This window comes from Mesoplodon densirostris, chromosome 17 (genome assembly GCF_025265405.1).
Source record: "Mesoplodon densirostris isolate mMesDen1 chromosome 17, mMesDen1 primary haplotype, whole genome shotgun sequence".
In the NCBI taxonomy this organism is placed as follows: Eukaryota; Metazoa; Chordata; class Mammalia; order Artiodactyla; family Ziphiidae; genus Mesoplodon; species Mesoplodon densirostris.
Window position 1 is genome coordinate 958,665 of NC_082677.1, and position 13,298 is coordinate 971,962.

Below are 13,298 nucleotides of genomic sequence, written 5' to 3' on the forward strand. Positions count from 1 at the left end.
GAGCTCTGGCCCGGGGGTGCGGAGGACTTGAACCATCCCTAAAAACCCCAGAGGAGGTACTGCAGGCAGAAGGACAGTGGTCTGAGGTGGAGGAAGGCACGAGAGCAGGGTGTGGACGGCCTACTGCTCACAGCTGGGGCCCTTGTGCGAGTGATGTGACCACGTGGGCCTCAGCATCCGTCTTTAGGATGGACAGTGTAATAGGAACTACCTCCAGAGGTGTGAGGGTTAATCAAGATGACCCTCAGAAAGCACTTACCCAGGAGACACACAGTAAGTACCCAATAAATGCTACTCTTATTACTCATCTTTAAAATTATGACCTAACTCCTAAAAATACTGAAGATGCCTTTCAGAAAAAGTAAGTTGCTTCCAAAGCCCTCATATGTAAAAACATGTCATTAAGAAAAACGTAATAAACTACATATAATTTTAAAAGAAAAAGGACAGAAAAAAGAAAACCTTAGGACTTCAAGTTAAACTTCCAGTTAAAGATGGCAGAGGGACACATTCATTTAGCCAAGTCCCAAACTGGCAGCCAGGAAAGCTGAGAAGGACCTGGCTGACAGCACAGTACCCATGGCTCAGGAAGCTGCACAACCAGGTAACTCAAGAAGCGGGGGGTGACGGTGGGGCAACAAACAGGAGAACCGTTTGAAAGGTCTATTCAAGAGGAAATGCACCCCCAGGATTCTCTTCCCTATCCCAAGCCTCCACAACTGTGGTAGGAAACTGGAGGGATGTTCTCTGGGTTGGGGGTGGGTGCCAGGCACAGCTAGTGGTAAGGTACCACGTGGAAATGGCAAGGATCACGTTAAACCCACTGGATGTCGGGACCCCCAACCCTCTTTCAGAAATAAGCCTTCTGGGATGAGGTCAACGAGATGCGTGACTTCCAGGCAGGAAGAGTTCCTGGGGCTCTGACCAGACCACAAGGAAAGGCCTGGACATGTTGACCCTGGGCGTTGATGGGGAAACAGCCACCTGCAGACACCCGAGTAGAGAAGTCCCGCCCAGGTATCAGAACCTCCAGCCCTAGAGCGCCTCACCCTTAAATACAGACGGACAGCAGGGGGCCAGCAGACATTCAAGGAAAGCATCTAATACCAGAGGCCAAAATAAACAGAAGATGCATGTGTGCAGTTCGTTAGAGACTGTGTAGGGAGAAAACTCCTTTTAAAAAAATCCTATAATATCCTCGGAAGGATGAACAAGATACAATAATAAATATTCAGAGACCCAAAAAAGAACTATGGTATAGATGACTAAGTATATGACAGCAGAAATGGTAAACTCAGTAAAAAGTTTCAAAGATAAAGTTGAGGAATTTTCCCAGAAGGTAAGGTCAAAAGATGGAAAAAGGACAGAAAAAAAGTAGATAGGTCCAACATTCAAATAACAGGCATTCCAGAAAGAGGAATCGAAAAAAGAAGTGGGAAGAAAATCAAATAATTTAGGACTATTTTCCCAAACTGAAGGACCTGAGTTATGAGAATGGAAGGGCTTTCACGCAGTACAACAGATGGAAGCTCCACTCCAAGACACACTGAATACTGGGGAGCAAGAGAAAATCCTAAGCGAGCAGCAGGCAGGGATGGGAAAAGACACGTTTCCCACAAGAAATCAGGATGGCACTGTACTTTCCAATAGCACTACCGAAACGTGGAGTCAATGAAGCAATGCCCTCAAAACCTGGAATTCGACACCCAACAAAACTAATAACACATGAAGAGAATGGGTAGAATAAAAACATTTTCAGACATGAAAGGTTTTAAAAATTTCCCTCCCATGGAAACTATTGAAGGATATACCCAACCAGGATAAAGTGGTAAACTAAGAACTGGGGTACTGGACACAGGAAGTCTGGAACAAGAGAGAGGTAAAAGGACATCTCAGCATGATGGTGAAGGAAATACCAAGACCAGAGCTGCAGCAAAACCAGAAATCAACCAGTCCAGATGGAACAGGTTGCAAAGCCCTGGAAGTCGTTTTTTTCAAGGAGCTGAAAAATATGTTTGAATAGAGATTTATACCACTGGGGAGAATTTGAGTTAATTAGTAATATGGACATGGAAATACTTTAAAAAAAATAGAATTATTTTCTTCAGGGAAGATGAAACATTGTACAGAAAAGGAAAAGACTCGGCTGTAAAGAACATCTATGTTGTCCTAACAACATAAACCCTGTTCTAACCAAAATTAGGATATAACTTAACACCAATTCTACACAATCACTTCCAGGAGACAGAAATACAGGCAATACTTCCCAGCTCATTTTATGAAGCTACCATTAACCAGTATGAAACCCAAAACCAGTATGAAACCCAAACCAAGAGTATAAAAGAAAATTTCAAACCAGTATCACTCATGAACATAGAAGCAAAAATCCTCAACAAAATATTAGTAGAGTCCAGCCATTTAAAAAAAAGAAGAAAAAGATATCTGTATTGGGAGAGTGGACGGAAAGCAGCCATAGACGTGGCAGTTGTGGCCTATGAAGGGGGCCCAATCCTCGTTCCCTTAAGGTGAGAAGTCAGGAGATAATGTCTGCAAGTGACAAGTCGAGAAGTGCCAATATAAACGTCATTCAGAAATGTTTGTAAATAACAAGAGAATGGAAGAGCTGGAAAGGCGAGGGGGTGGACAAGGGGAAAATTAACAATGGATTATTTTTTGAACAAGTCTTTTAGGACCATTTGACTATATGCATGCAAAGTTTTGACAGAAGTAAAAACCAAATTAACAAAAAAGAAAATCTATTCTTAAAACTTCAAAAAGGTCAAGATTTCTTTTAAAGCAAACTCTAGGGGTATAAAACAGGCAGAAAATGTTAAAATAAGGAACAGAGATAAGATATCTTACACTGAATAGATTTCTGTGTGTGTCCCCAGACTCAACAGTGAAGCAGTTCTTACCTCCTCATGTTCTGCGAATCACGAACTATAGGTTTTGCAGATTACAGTTCAGCCTTCTTACCAACCACGTCTCATACAGGAAGGACATTTAAAATATTACTTTAGATTAAAAGGCAAAAGAGAAATGAAACTGATCTCACCTGCCACCTTCCCCAGCAGCTGCCACGGCTTCCTCTGCGAGGCGCAGGGCGGTCTCCGGAGTGTACCAAAACTGGCTCAGCTGCTAGGACAGAGGAATGAGTGAAATCATTTTACAACTGGCATAATAGAGTTTACCCTTTTAATTTATATCTACTATATCAATACATACTATATCAATTATCAGTGTTCACTGCTGGGCCAAGTAATATCCTCTGATTGCATTTCCTTCTGGTATGGTACCTCTTGTTTTTCCTAGAGTTAATACATAATTGTTTCATTTGCTTGGATTCTTTGAACCTATCCCTAATTCTCCCAACATCCTGCAGCTTGTGAGAAGTGGTGCGTAGGAAGGTAAATGTTGTGAGACTTACCATGTCTAAAACATTTAAATTTTATCCTCACATGTGATAACTCAGCTGGGTGTAGAATTCCAGGCTGAACAAATTTTTACTCTAAATCTTGAAGGAACTACTCCACTTTTTTCTAGTTTCTAGTAAAGCTACTGAGAAGTGCAATGTGACTTGTAGACCTGAGACTCTGTAGGTGACATGCTTTTCTCTGGAAGGTTCTAGGATCTTCTCCAGAATTTTCAGTCATAATAATCATGTGTCTTAGTGAGGGTCTTTGGCTCTGGGAAATTTTCTAATATCATTCTTTGAAGGTTTCCTCCCCTCTTTGTTTTCAGTTCTATTTTTCTGGAACTCCAGTTAGTTGAATATTGAGCTTCCTAGATTTATCCTCTAGTTTTATGTTTTCTTTCTATAATTTGTATCATTTTTCCCCCCAACTTCCTGGGAGATCTCCTTAATTTTATAAACAAAACAAACCAAAAAGAAAGTGTCAAAAATAGACTAATAGTTAATTCAGGTAGCGGAGTTGTGACTTTTGCTTTTTTGTTCATGTTTTTATATATTTTCTACAACAATCATAGATTACTTTTAGAATCAGAAAAAAGTATATAGTATTTAAATAAGCAGAAGGAAAAGAGAAAAAGACCACCTCAAGGATAATAACGTACTTCAAGTTTCTAATGTTAACTATTCAAAGAATCAAGCTAAAGACAGAAGCACATAAAGAAGGGAAGCAGTGAGGCATCTGAGCAAGTGGAACATTTAGAATAAATACAAAGAAACATTTCTGTCCCAGTCTCAAACAGATGGTAAACAGGAAAATTGTATATAACTTAAGAGATCTAAACTTGACACAGAATGTAAAAGTCTGCTTAAACACACACACACACCTCCTTCCAGCTGTAAAGTGATGAAGAGAGGCAGATCCATTATCAAGGGGTAGTCAGACAAATTTCAAGCCTCATCTATTTCTCAACTATCTCCTTCAAAAATGTAAATTTCTATATTCCAGGTTAGGTTTTCCTGAACTCACTTTTTTAAATTCCTATTTTTTAGACCATAAAAATACAATTAAAATACATACTGTGCCCCAGAAACTCTTAATATCTTCCTTAAAACTCAGTTTCATCTATTTTTTACTACATGTTTAATTAAGTCCAGTTACCCCATTACTGCAATGATCAATTTTTCCCTTTTCTCAAGGATTGCTGGGCTCCATAACAACCAACAGAATGCACCTGTATACAAGAAGGAAGCACAGTTTGTGTTGGATATAATGATATGCTGTTCTTCTATCTGAAATGTCCCCTCCTCTGATCACCAGGCAGCCTGAGAGTCAGAATTAGGAAAATCTGCATTTACTGTCTTAAAATGTTCGTGGACTGCTTGCTGTCTTAGCTCCTGAACAGGTTATCAGCTTTGTAGTGACAAGTGAGATAAACTTGGGTATTAGGTCAGATACAGACAAACACTGGACTAGGTACAGAATAGGCTCCACACCAACACTTCCTGATGGGTGGGGAATGCATTAACTTACCCAGTTCTCTTCTATTATTCCAATGTTGTACTTGTCATCGCCACCGAGGTCGGTGTACTGTTTCTGCTCAGCATAAAATTCCTGCAGAGCTGCAAGGGCATGGGAAGAGAGCTGGGGGAGGTCCTCATCTTCAGAGCTGCTCATTTCACACCTGCAGGGAAATGAGTATAAGTGATGTTTGTTTTTTCTTTTCCATCAAACAACAATTAAAAAAATTTTATCTCACAGCAGGGATCCAAACTGAAAGTGAGTTGTATAAAGGAAACACACCTGTATGATTCCTTGCAGAGTGAAATCTTTACCATAAATACTATAAAGATGTTTTGCTTTCTTCTGGTACCCCAATGGCCACATGCAGCTAATTCACAGTAGATTCTCTTAATAAGATCTTTTTATGTGTGAATGTCACTGTTTTTAGGTGACCTAAGGCTCCTGGGTGTCACTGACAGCATAAGTGAAGGATCATAACGGAGGGGTACAGGAAGAGATGAAAAATAAAAGGGATGAGAGAATGCAAATTATGATAATAATGAGACACCACTATATACCCACCAGATTGACTAAAATTAAGAAGACTTGATAACACCACATCTTTTGGGGGATGTGGAGTAATGGAAATTGCCTATTCTGCTGTTGAAATGTAAACTGATGAAAACATTTTGGAAAACAATTTGACCTTACCCCTACTTCAACTCAGTAATTCTGTATCTACATATACATATAGATCATATAACTATATGAAACTCCTGTAATTCACATAAATAGACATGTAAACTATGTTCAAAGTAGAAATGTGTACTAGCAACAACGAAAATTACTGAAGTATCCTCCCACTGGACATTATAAAATATACTGCTATATTCCTACAGTGGGGTACTACATAGCAATGAAAACATTTTATATCACTCTTTTCTCCTTTGTTGGCTTGCTACCTATAGCTTTGTTATTTAAGTGGTTGCTTTAAGGTTTACAGTATATACATCACAGCATACATTCAAATAACATCACTTCTTGTATTACATAAAAATTTTATAATTGTATATAACTTTCATTTCTCTCCTCCAATCCTTTGTGTTACTGTTTGACCAACATCTTATTTTTACATTTGTTATAAACTCCACATCACATTGTTAAATTTAAAAACCTTATATATTTACCTACTTCATAACCATTTACAGTGCAACTTCATTTTGTTGTACAGATTAATATTTCCATCTGTTGTCATTTTCCTTCTGCTTGAATGGCTTTTAACATTTCCTGTAGCACAGTTCTACTGCTGATGCATCCTTTCAGCTTTTATGTCTAAAACTGTCTTCATTTACATTGCCTTACTTTTTGAAAGATTATCTTGGGGGGCGATGGAATTCTAGGTTGAGTTTTTCTTCAGTACCCTAAAGAGATTCCTCCACTATTAGCTGCATTATTTCCAACATAAAATCTTACTTTTTGTTTGTGTCTTCCTTCCCTGGTAGCTTTTAAGATTTTTCTCACTGTCCCTGGTTTTGAGCATTTGGTTATGATGTGTCTCAGTGTAGTTTTCTTCATGTTTCTTATGCTTTGAGTTTACTGAGCTTCTTGGATCTGTGGGTTTACAGTTTTCCTGAGATCACAAGCTGATCTCTAATACTATTTCACTTCTCCTGTTTATTCCTTCTACAAACCTTCTTGGAATGCTACCCCACTCATTTACACCTACCACACAACTCTCAATAAACATCGGAATAGCTATTCCCCTATGAGCTGGTACCGTTATTACAGGCTTCCACAACAATTTACCTCCCCGTGAAGAGGCGGGGATAACAAAATAAGACGAGAAGACCCTATGGAGCTTCAATTAATCAACCCAAAAATCACAAACCCAAACCACCAAGGGATAACAACGTTTTATATGGGTTGACAATTTCGGTTGGGGTGGCCTCAGAGTACAAAAAACCCTCCGAGTGATTAAAACCTAGGCCTACCAGCCAAAGTGTAATATCACTTATTGATCCAAAATTTTGATCAACAGAACAAGTTACCCTAGGGATAACAGCGCAATCCTATTCTAGAGTCCATATCGACAATAGGGTTTACGACCTCGATGTTGGATCAGGACATCCTAATGGTACAGCCGCTATTAAGGGTTCGTTTGTTCAACAATTGAAGTCCTACGTTATCTGAGTTCAGACTAGAGTAATCCAGGTCGGTTTCTATCTATTACGCATTTCTCCCAGTACGAAAGGACAAGAGAAATAAGGCCAACTTCAAACAAGCACCTTCAAGTAATTACTGATTTAATCTTAACTTAATAAACAAGCACAAATTATACTTGCCCAAGATCAGGGCTTTGTTGAGGTGGCAGAGTCCGGCAATTGCATAAAACTTAAACTTTTACACCCAGAGGTTCAAATCCTCTCCCCAACAAAATGTTTATAATTAACATCCTAATACTCACTCCCCATCCTCCTAGCCGTAGCATTCCTAACACTAGTAGAACACAAAATCCTAGGCTATATATACAACTCCGAAAAGGACCAAACATCGTAGGCCCACATGGCCTACTCCAACCCTTTGCTGACGCAATCAAACTATTTACTAAAGAGCCCTCACGACCAGCTACATCCTCCACTTCTATATTTATCATTGCACCAATTCTTGCCCTAACCCTAGCCCTCACAATATGATGCCCCTTACCCTATACCATACCTTCTCATCAACATAAATCTAGGAGTACTATTCATATTAGCAATATCCAGCCTGGCCGTTTACTCCATTCTATGATCCGGCTGAGCTTCTAACTCAAAATACACACTAATTGGGGCCCTCCGAGCAGTAACACAGACAATTTCATATGAAGTAACACTAGCCATATCCTCCTGTCAGTACTCTTAATAAACGGCTCCTTTACCCTAGCCACACTAACCACAACACAAGAACAACTATGACTACTCTTCCCTTCCTGACCATTAGCCATAATATGATTCATCTCCACCCTAGCAGAAACCAACCGAGCCCCCTTTGACTTAACAGAAGGAGAATCAGAGCTCGTATCCGGCTTCAACGTAGAATATGCAGCAGGACCCTTCGCCCTATTCTTCCTAGCAGAATATGCTAACGTCATTATAATAAATATATTCACAACCATTCTCTTCCTAGGAGCATCCCATGACCCCTACACACCAGAACTATACACCTCATTCTCAAGACACTACTACTTACAATATCCTTCCTATGAATCTGAGCATCCTATCCACGATTCCGATATGATCAATTAATACACCTACTCTGAAAAAATTTCCTCCCCCTAACATTAGCCCTCTGTATATGACACGTCTCACTACCCATTATAACAGCAGGCATTCCTCCTCAAACATAAAATACAAGAAATATGTCTGACAAAAGAGTTACTTTGATAGAGTAAATAATAGAGGTTTAAACCCTCTTATTTCTAGAATAATAGGAATCGAACCTATCCTTAAGAATTCAAAGTTCTCCATGCTACCACATTACACTATGATCTACAGTAAGGTCAGCTAAATAAGCTATCGGGCCTATACCCCAAAAATGTTGGTTTATACCCTTCCCATACTAATAAATCCATCCGTCCTTATTATTATCTTAATAACCCTCATTCTAGGCACAGCAATCATAATCACCAGCTCCCACTGACTATTCGTCTGAATTAGATTTGAAATAAACATAATAGCCATTATCCCCATCATAATAAAAAATTCTAACCCCCAGGCCACAGAAGCCTCCACTACATATTTCCTAACACAAGCTACCGCATCCACACTACTCATAATAGCTGTTATTATTAATTCAATACATTCCGGCCAATGAACCATTACAAAACTATTTAACCCAACAGCATCCATGTTAATAACAATAGCCCTAGCTATCAAATTAGGACTATCCCCCTTGCACTTTTGAGTACCCGAAGTAACACAAGGCATCCCTCTAACTACAGGCCTAATCCTACTCACATGACAAAAACTCACACCACTATTAATCCTCTACCAAATCTCACCATCAATTAATCTAAACCTAATACTAACTATTTTTACTCTCTATCCTAATTGGAGGCTGAGGCGGACTAAATCAAACACAACTTTGAAAAATCATAGCCTACTCATCAATCGCCCACATAGGATGAATAACAACTATCCTACTATACAATCCGACCCTAACCTTACTAAGCTTATTAATCTACATCACAATAACTTTCACAATATTCATATTATTCATCCAAAACTCAACCACCACTACACTATCATTATCTCAAACATGAAATAAAGCACCTTCACCACAACCCTCACCATACTCACCCTACTCTCCATAGGAGGACTCCCCCCACTTTCAGGATTTATACCCAAATGAATAATTATCCAAGAACTAACAAAAAATGACATTCTTATTATGCCAACATTCATAGCCATTACAGCACTACTCAACTTATATTTCTACATACGCCACACCTACTCCACAGCATTAACATTATTTCCCTCTACAAACAACATAAAAATAAAATGACAATTTCACTCCACAAAACGAATAACCCTCCTACCCACAGCAATCGTAATATCCACAATACTCCTACCTTTCACACCAATACTCTCCATCCTACTATAGGAGTTTAGGTTAAATCAGAACAAGAGCCTTCAAAGCTCTAAGCAAGTACAATCTACTTAACCCCTGCCTAATAAGGATTGCAAGAGTATATCAATCGAATGCAAGTCAAACACTTTAATTAAGCTAAATCCTCACTAGATTGGAGGGATACATCTCCCACGAACTTTTAGTTAACAGCTAAATACCCTAGTCAACTGGCTTCAATCTACTTCCACCGCGAGAAAAAAAAGGCGGGAGAAGTCCGGGCAGGATTCAAGCTGCTTCTCTGAATTTGCAATTCAAAATGACTATTCACTACAGGACTTGGCAAAAAGAGGATTCTACCTCTGTCTTTAGATTTACAGTCTAATGCCTACTCGGCCATTTTACCTATGTTCATAAACCGCTGGCTATTCTCAACCAACCACAAAGACATCGGCACCTTATACTTGTTATTTCATGCCTGAGCAGGAATGGTAGGTACTGGTCTAAGCTTATTAATCCGCGCTGAACTAGGTCAACCTGGTACACTAATCGGAGACGATCAAGTTTATAACGTACTAGTAACAGCCCATGCCTTCGTAATAATCTTTTTCATAGTCATACCCATCATAATCGGTGGGTTTGGAAACTGATTAGTTCCTTTAATAATCGGAGCACCTGACATAGGCTTTCCTCGTATAAATAACATAAGCTTCTGACTACTTCCTCCTTCCTTATTACTAATAGCATCCTCAATAATTGAAGCTGGTGCAGGCACAGGCTGAACTGTATACCCCCCTTTAGCCGGAGACCTAGCACATGTAGGAGCCTCAGTCGACCTTACCTTTTTCTCCCTACATCTAGCCGGTGTATCCTCAATTCTCGGAGCCATTAACTTCATCACAACTATTATTAACATAAAACCACCTGCTATAACCCAATACCAAACACCTCTCTTCGTATGATCAGTCTTAGTTACAGAAGTATTACTTCTATTGTCACTACCCGTCTTAGCAGCTAGAATTACCATGCTACTAACTGACCGAAACCTAAACACAACCTTCTTCGACCCTGCAGGAGGGGGAGACCCAATCCTGTATCAACACCTATTGATTCTTCGGCCACCCCGAGATATATATTCTAATCCTACCTGGCTTCGGAATAATTTCACACATCGTAACTTACTACTCAGGTAAAAAAGAACCTTTCAGGTATATGGGACTAGTGTGAGCTATGGTTTCTATTGGGTTCTTACGCTTTATCGTATGGGCTCATTATATATTCACAGTCGGTATAGACGTTGACACACAGGCATATTTTACATCAGCTACCATAAATTATTGCTATCCCCACAGGAGTGAAAGTCTTCAGTTGATTGGCAACACTTCATGGAGGGAATATTAAATCATCTCCCGCCCTAATATGAGCCTTAGGCTTTATTTTTCTCTTTACAGTAGGGGATCTAACTGATATCGTCCTAGCCAATTCATCGTTAGACATTGTACTTCACGACACCTACTACGTAGTCGCCCACTTTCACTACATACTTTCAATAGGAGCTGTCTTCGCTATCATAGGAGGGTTCGTTTACTGATTCCCACTATTCTCAGGATATACACTTAATTCAACATGAGCAAAAATCCACTTTGTAATCATATTTGTAGGTGTAAGCCTAACATTCTTCCCACAACACTTCTTAGGCCTATCCGGCATACCTCGACAATATTCAGACTATCCAGACGCCTACACAACATGAAATACTATCTCATCAATAGGCTCTTTCATCTCACTAACAGCAGTCATACTAATAATTTTCATTATCCGAGAAGCATTCACATCAAAACGAGAAGTACTAACAGTAGACCTCACCTCCACTAACCTTGAGTGACTGAATGGATGACCTCCACCACATCACACATTCGAAGAACCAGCATACGTCAACCCAAAGTGATCAAGAAAGGAAGGAATCGAACCCTCTGTAATCGGTTTCAAGCCAACACCATAACCATTATGTCTTTCTTTATAAATGAGATATTAGTAAAGTCTTACATAACTTTGTCAAAGTTAAGTCACAAGTGAAAATCCTGTATATCTCCATGGCATATCCCTTTCAACTAGGCTTCCAAGATGCAACATCACCCATTATAGAAGAACTTCTGCATTTCCATGACCATACATTAATAACTGTCTTCCTAATTAGCTCCCTAGTCCTATATATCATTACCTTAATACTTACAACTAAACTAACACATACCAGCACAACAGACGCCCAAGAAGTAGAGACTATTTGAGCTGTTCTCCCAGCCATCATCCTAATCCTAATTGCCCTACCCCTCCCTACGAATCCTCTACATAATAGACGAAATCAACAACCCCTCTCTTACCGTAAAAACAATAGGCCACCAATGATACTGAAGCTATGAATACACCGATTATGAAGATCTAAATTTCGACTCTTACATAATTCCAACATCAGATCTAAAACTAGGGGAGTTATGGCTATTAGAAGTGGATAATCGAATAGTATTACCCATAGAAATAACAATCCGAATGCTAGTCTCCTCCGAAGACATACTACACTCATGAGCTGTGCCCTCTCTAGGCCTAAAAACAGACGCAATCCCTGGACGCCTAAACCAAACGACCCTAGTATCAACACAACCGGGCTTATTCTACGGACAGTGTTCAGAGATTTGTGGCTCAAATCATAGTTACATACCAATTGTTCTTGAATTAGTACCCTTAGAGAACTTTGAAAAATGATCTACATCCATGCTATAATCTCATTAAGAAGCTAAACTAGCGTTAACCTTTTAAGTTAAAGACTGAGAGCCAAAGCTCCCCTTAATGATATGCCACACTAGATACATCAACATGACTCCTTGTTATTCTATCAATACTCGTAACCCTCTTCACGCTACAACTAAAAATCTCAAAGTATCTGTACTCCCCCAACCCTAAGTCAATAGTCACCACAAGTCACCAAAACACAAAAACAACAACCCCCTTGAAATACTACATGAACGAAAATCTATTTGCCTCTTTCACAGTCCCAGTAATGTTAGGAATCCCTGTCACCACTCTAATTATCATATTCCCTACTATCTTATTTCCCACACCAAATCGACTAATTAACAACCACACAGTTTCTATCCAACAATGACTAACTAAACTTACATCAAAACAATTAATAAATACACATAACTCTAAAGGCCAAACCTGATCTCTAATACTTATTTCACTTCTCCTGTTTATTGCTTCTACAAACCTTCTTGGAATGCTACCCCACTCATTTACACCTACCACACAACTCTCAATAAACATCGGAATAGCTATTCCCCTATGAGCTGGTACCGTTATTACAGGCTTCCACAACAAAGCAAAAGCATCCTTAGCCCACCTTCTACCACAAGGCACACCTACTTTTCTTATTCCCATACTAGTAATCACCGAAACCATTAGCCTGTTCATTCAACCAGTAGCACTAGCCATACGACTAACCGCCAACATTACAGCAGGCCACCTATTAACGCACCTAATTGGAAAAACAACCCTTGTACTAATAAGCATCAACCTATCCATAGCTTTCATCACATTCACTATTCTCATCCTACTAACCATCCTCGAATTCGCTGCTGCCTTAATTCAAGCCTACGTATTCACTCTCCTAGTAAGTCTATACCTGCACGACAATACATAATGACCCACCAAACCCACTCATATCACATAGTAAATCCTAGTCCTTGGCCCCTTACGGGAGCTCTCTCAGCACTTCTTATAACA

General features: G+C 39.4%; 1 protein-coding gene and 2 pseudogenes across 4 annotated transcripts in view; 2 read left to right on the forward strand and 1 right to left on the reverse strand.

Moving 5' to 3' along the window:
• EEF1AKMT1 (EEF1A lysine methyltransferase 1) overlaps nucleotides 1-13,298 on the reverse strand; it is a 36,260-nt gene that overhangs the window by 3,795 nt on the left and 19,167 nt on the right. For 2 of the 4 annotated variants that reach the window (XM_060079584.1, XM_060079583.1), the window contains exons 2-3: nucleotides 4,944-5,094; nucleotides 3,056-3,138 (exon numbers count right to left, since the gene is read on the reverse strand). In XM_060079584.1, the coding sequence (XP_059935567.1) occupies nucleotides 3,056-3,138; nucleotides 4,944-5,087 (227 nt within the window). In that variant the 5' untranslated portion in view covers nucleotides 5,088-5,094. Of the gene's footprint in view, nucleotides 1-3,055; nucleotides 3,139-4,943; nucleotides 5,095-5,213; nucleotides 5,231-13,298 lie in introns of those variants that run through there. The other 2 variants (XM_060079582.1, XM_060079581.1) reach the window with 2 other exon arrangements.
• LOC132477309 (cytochrome c oxidase subunit 2-like) lies at nucleotides 11,612-12,278 on the forward strand (annotated as a pseudogene).
• On the forward strand, nucleotides 12,535-13,215 carry LOC132477706 (ATP synthase subunit a-like; annotated as a pseudogene).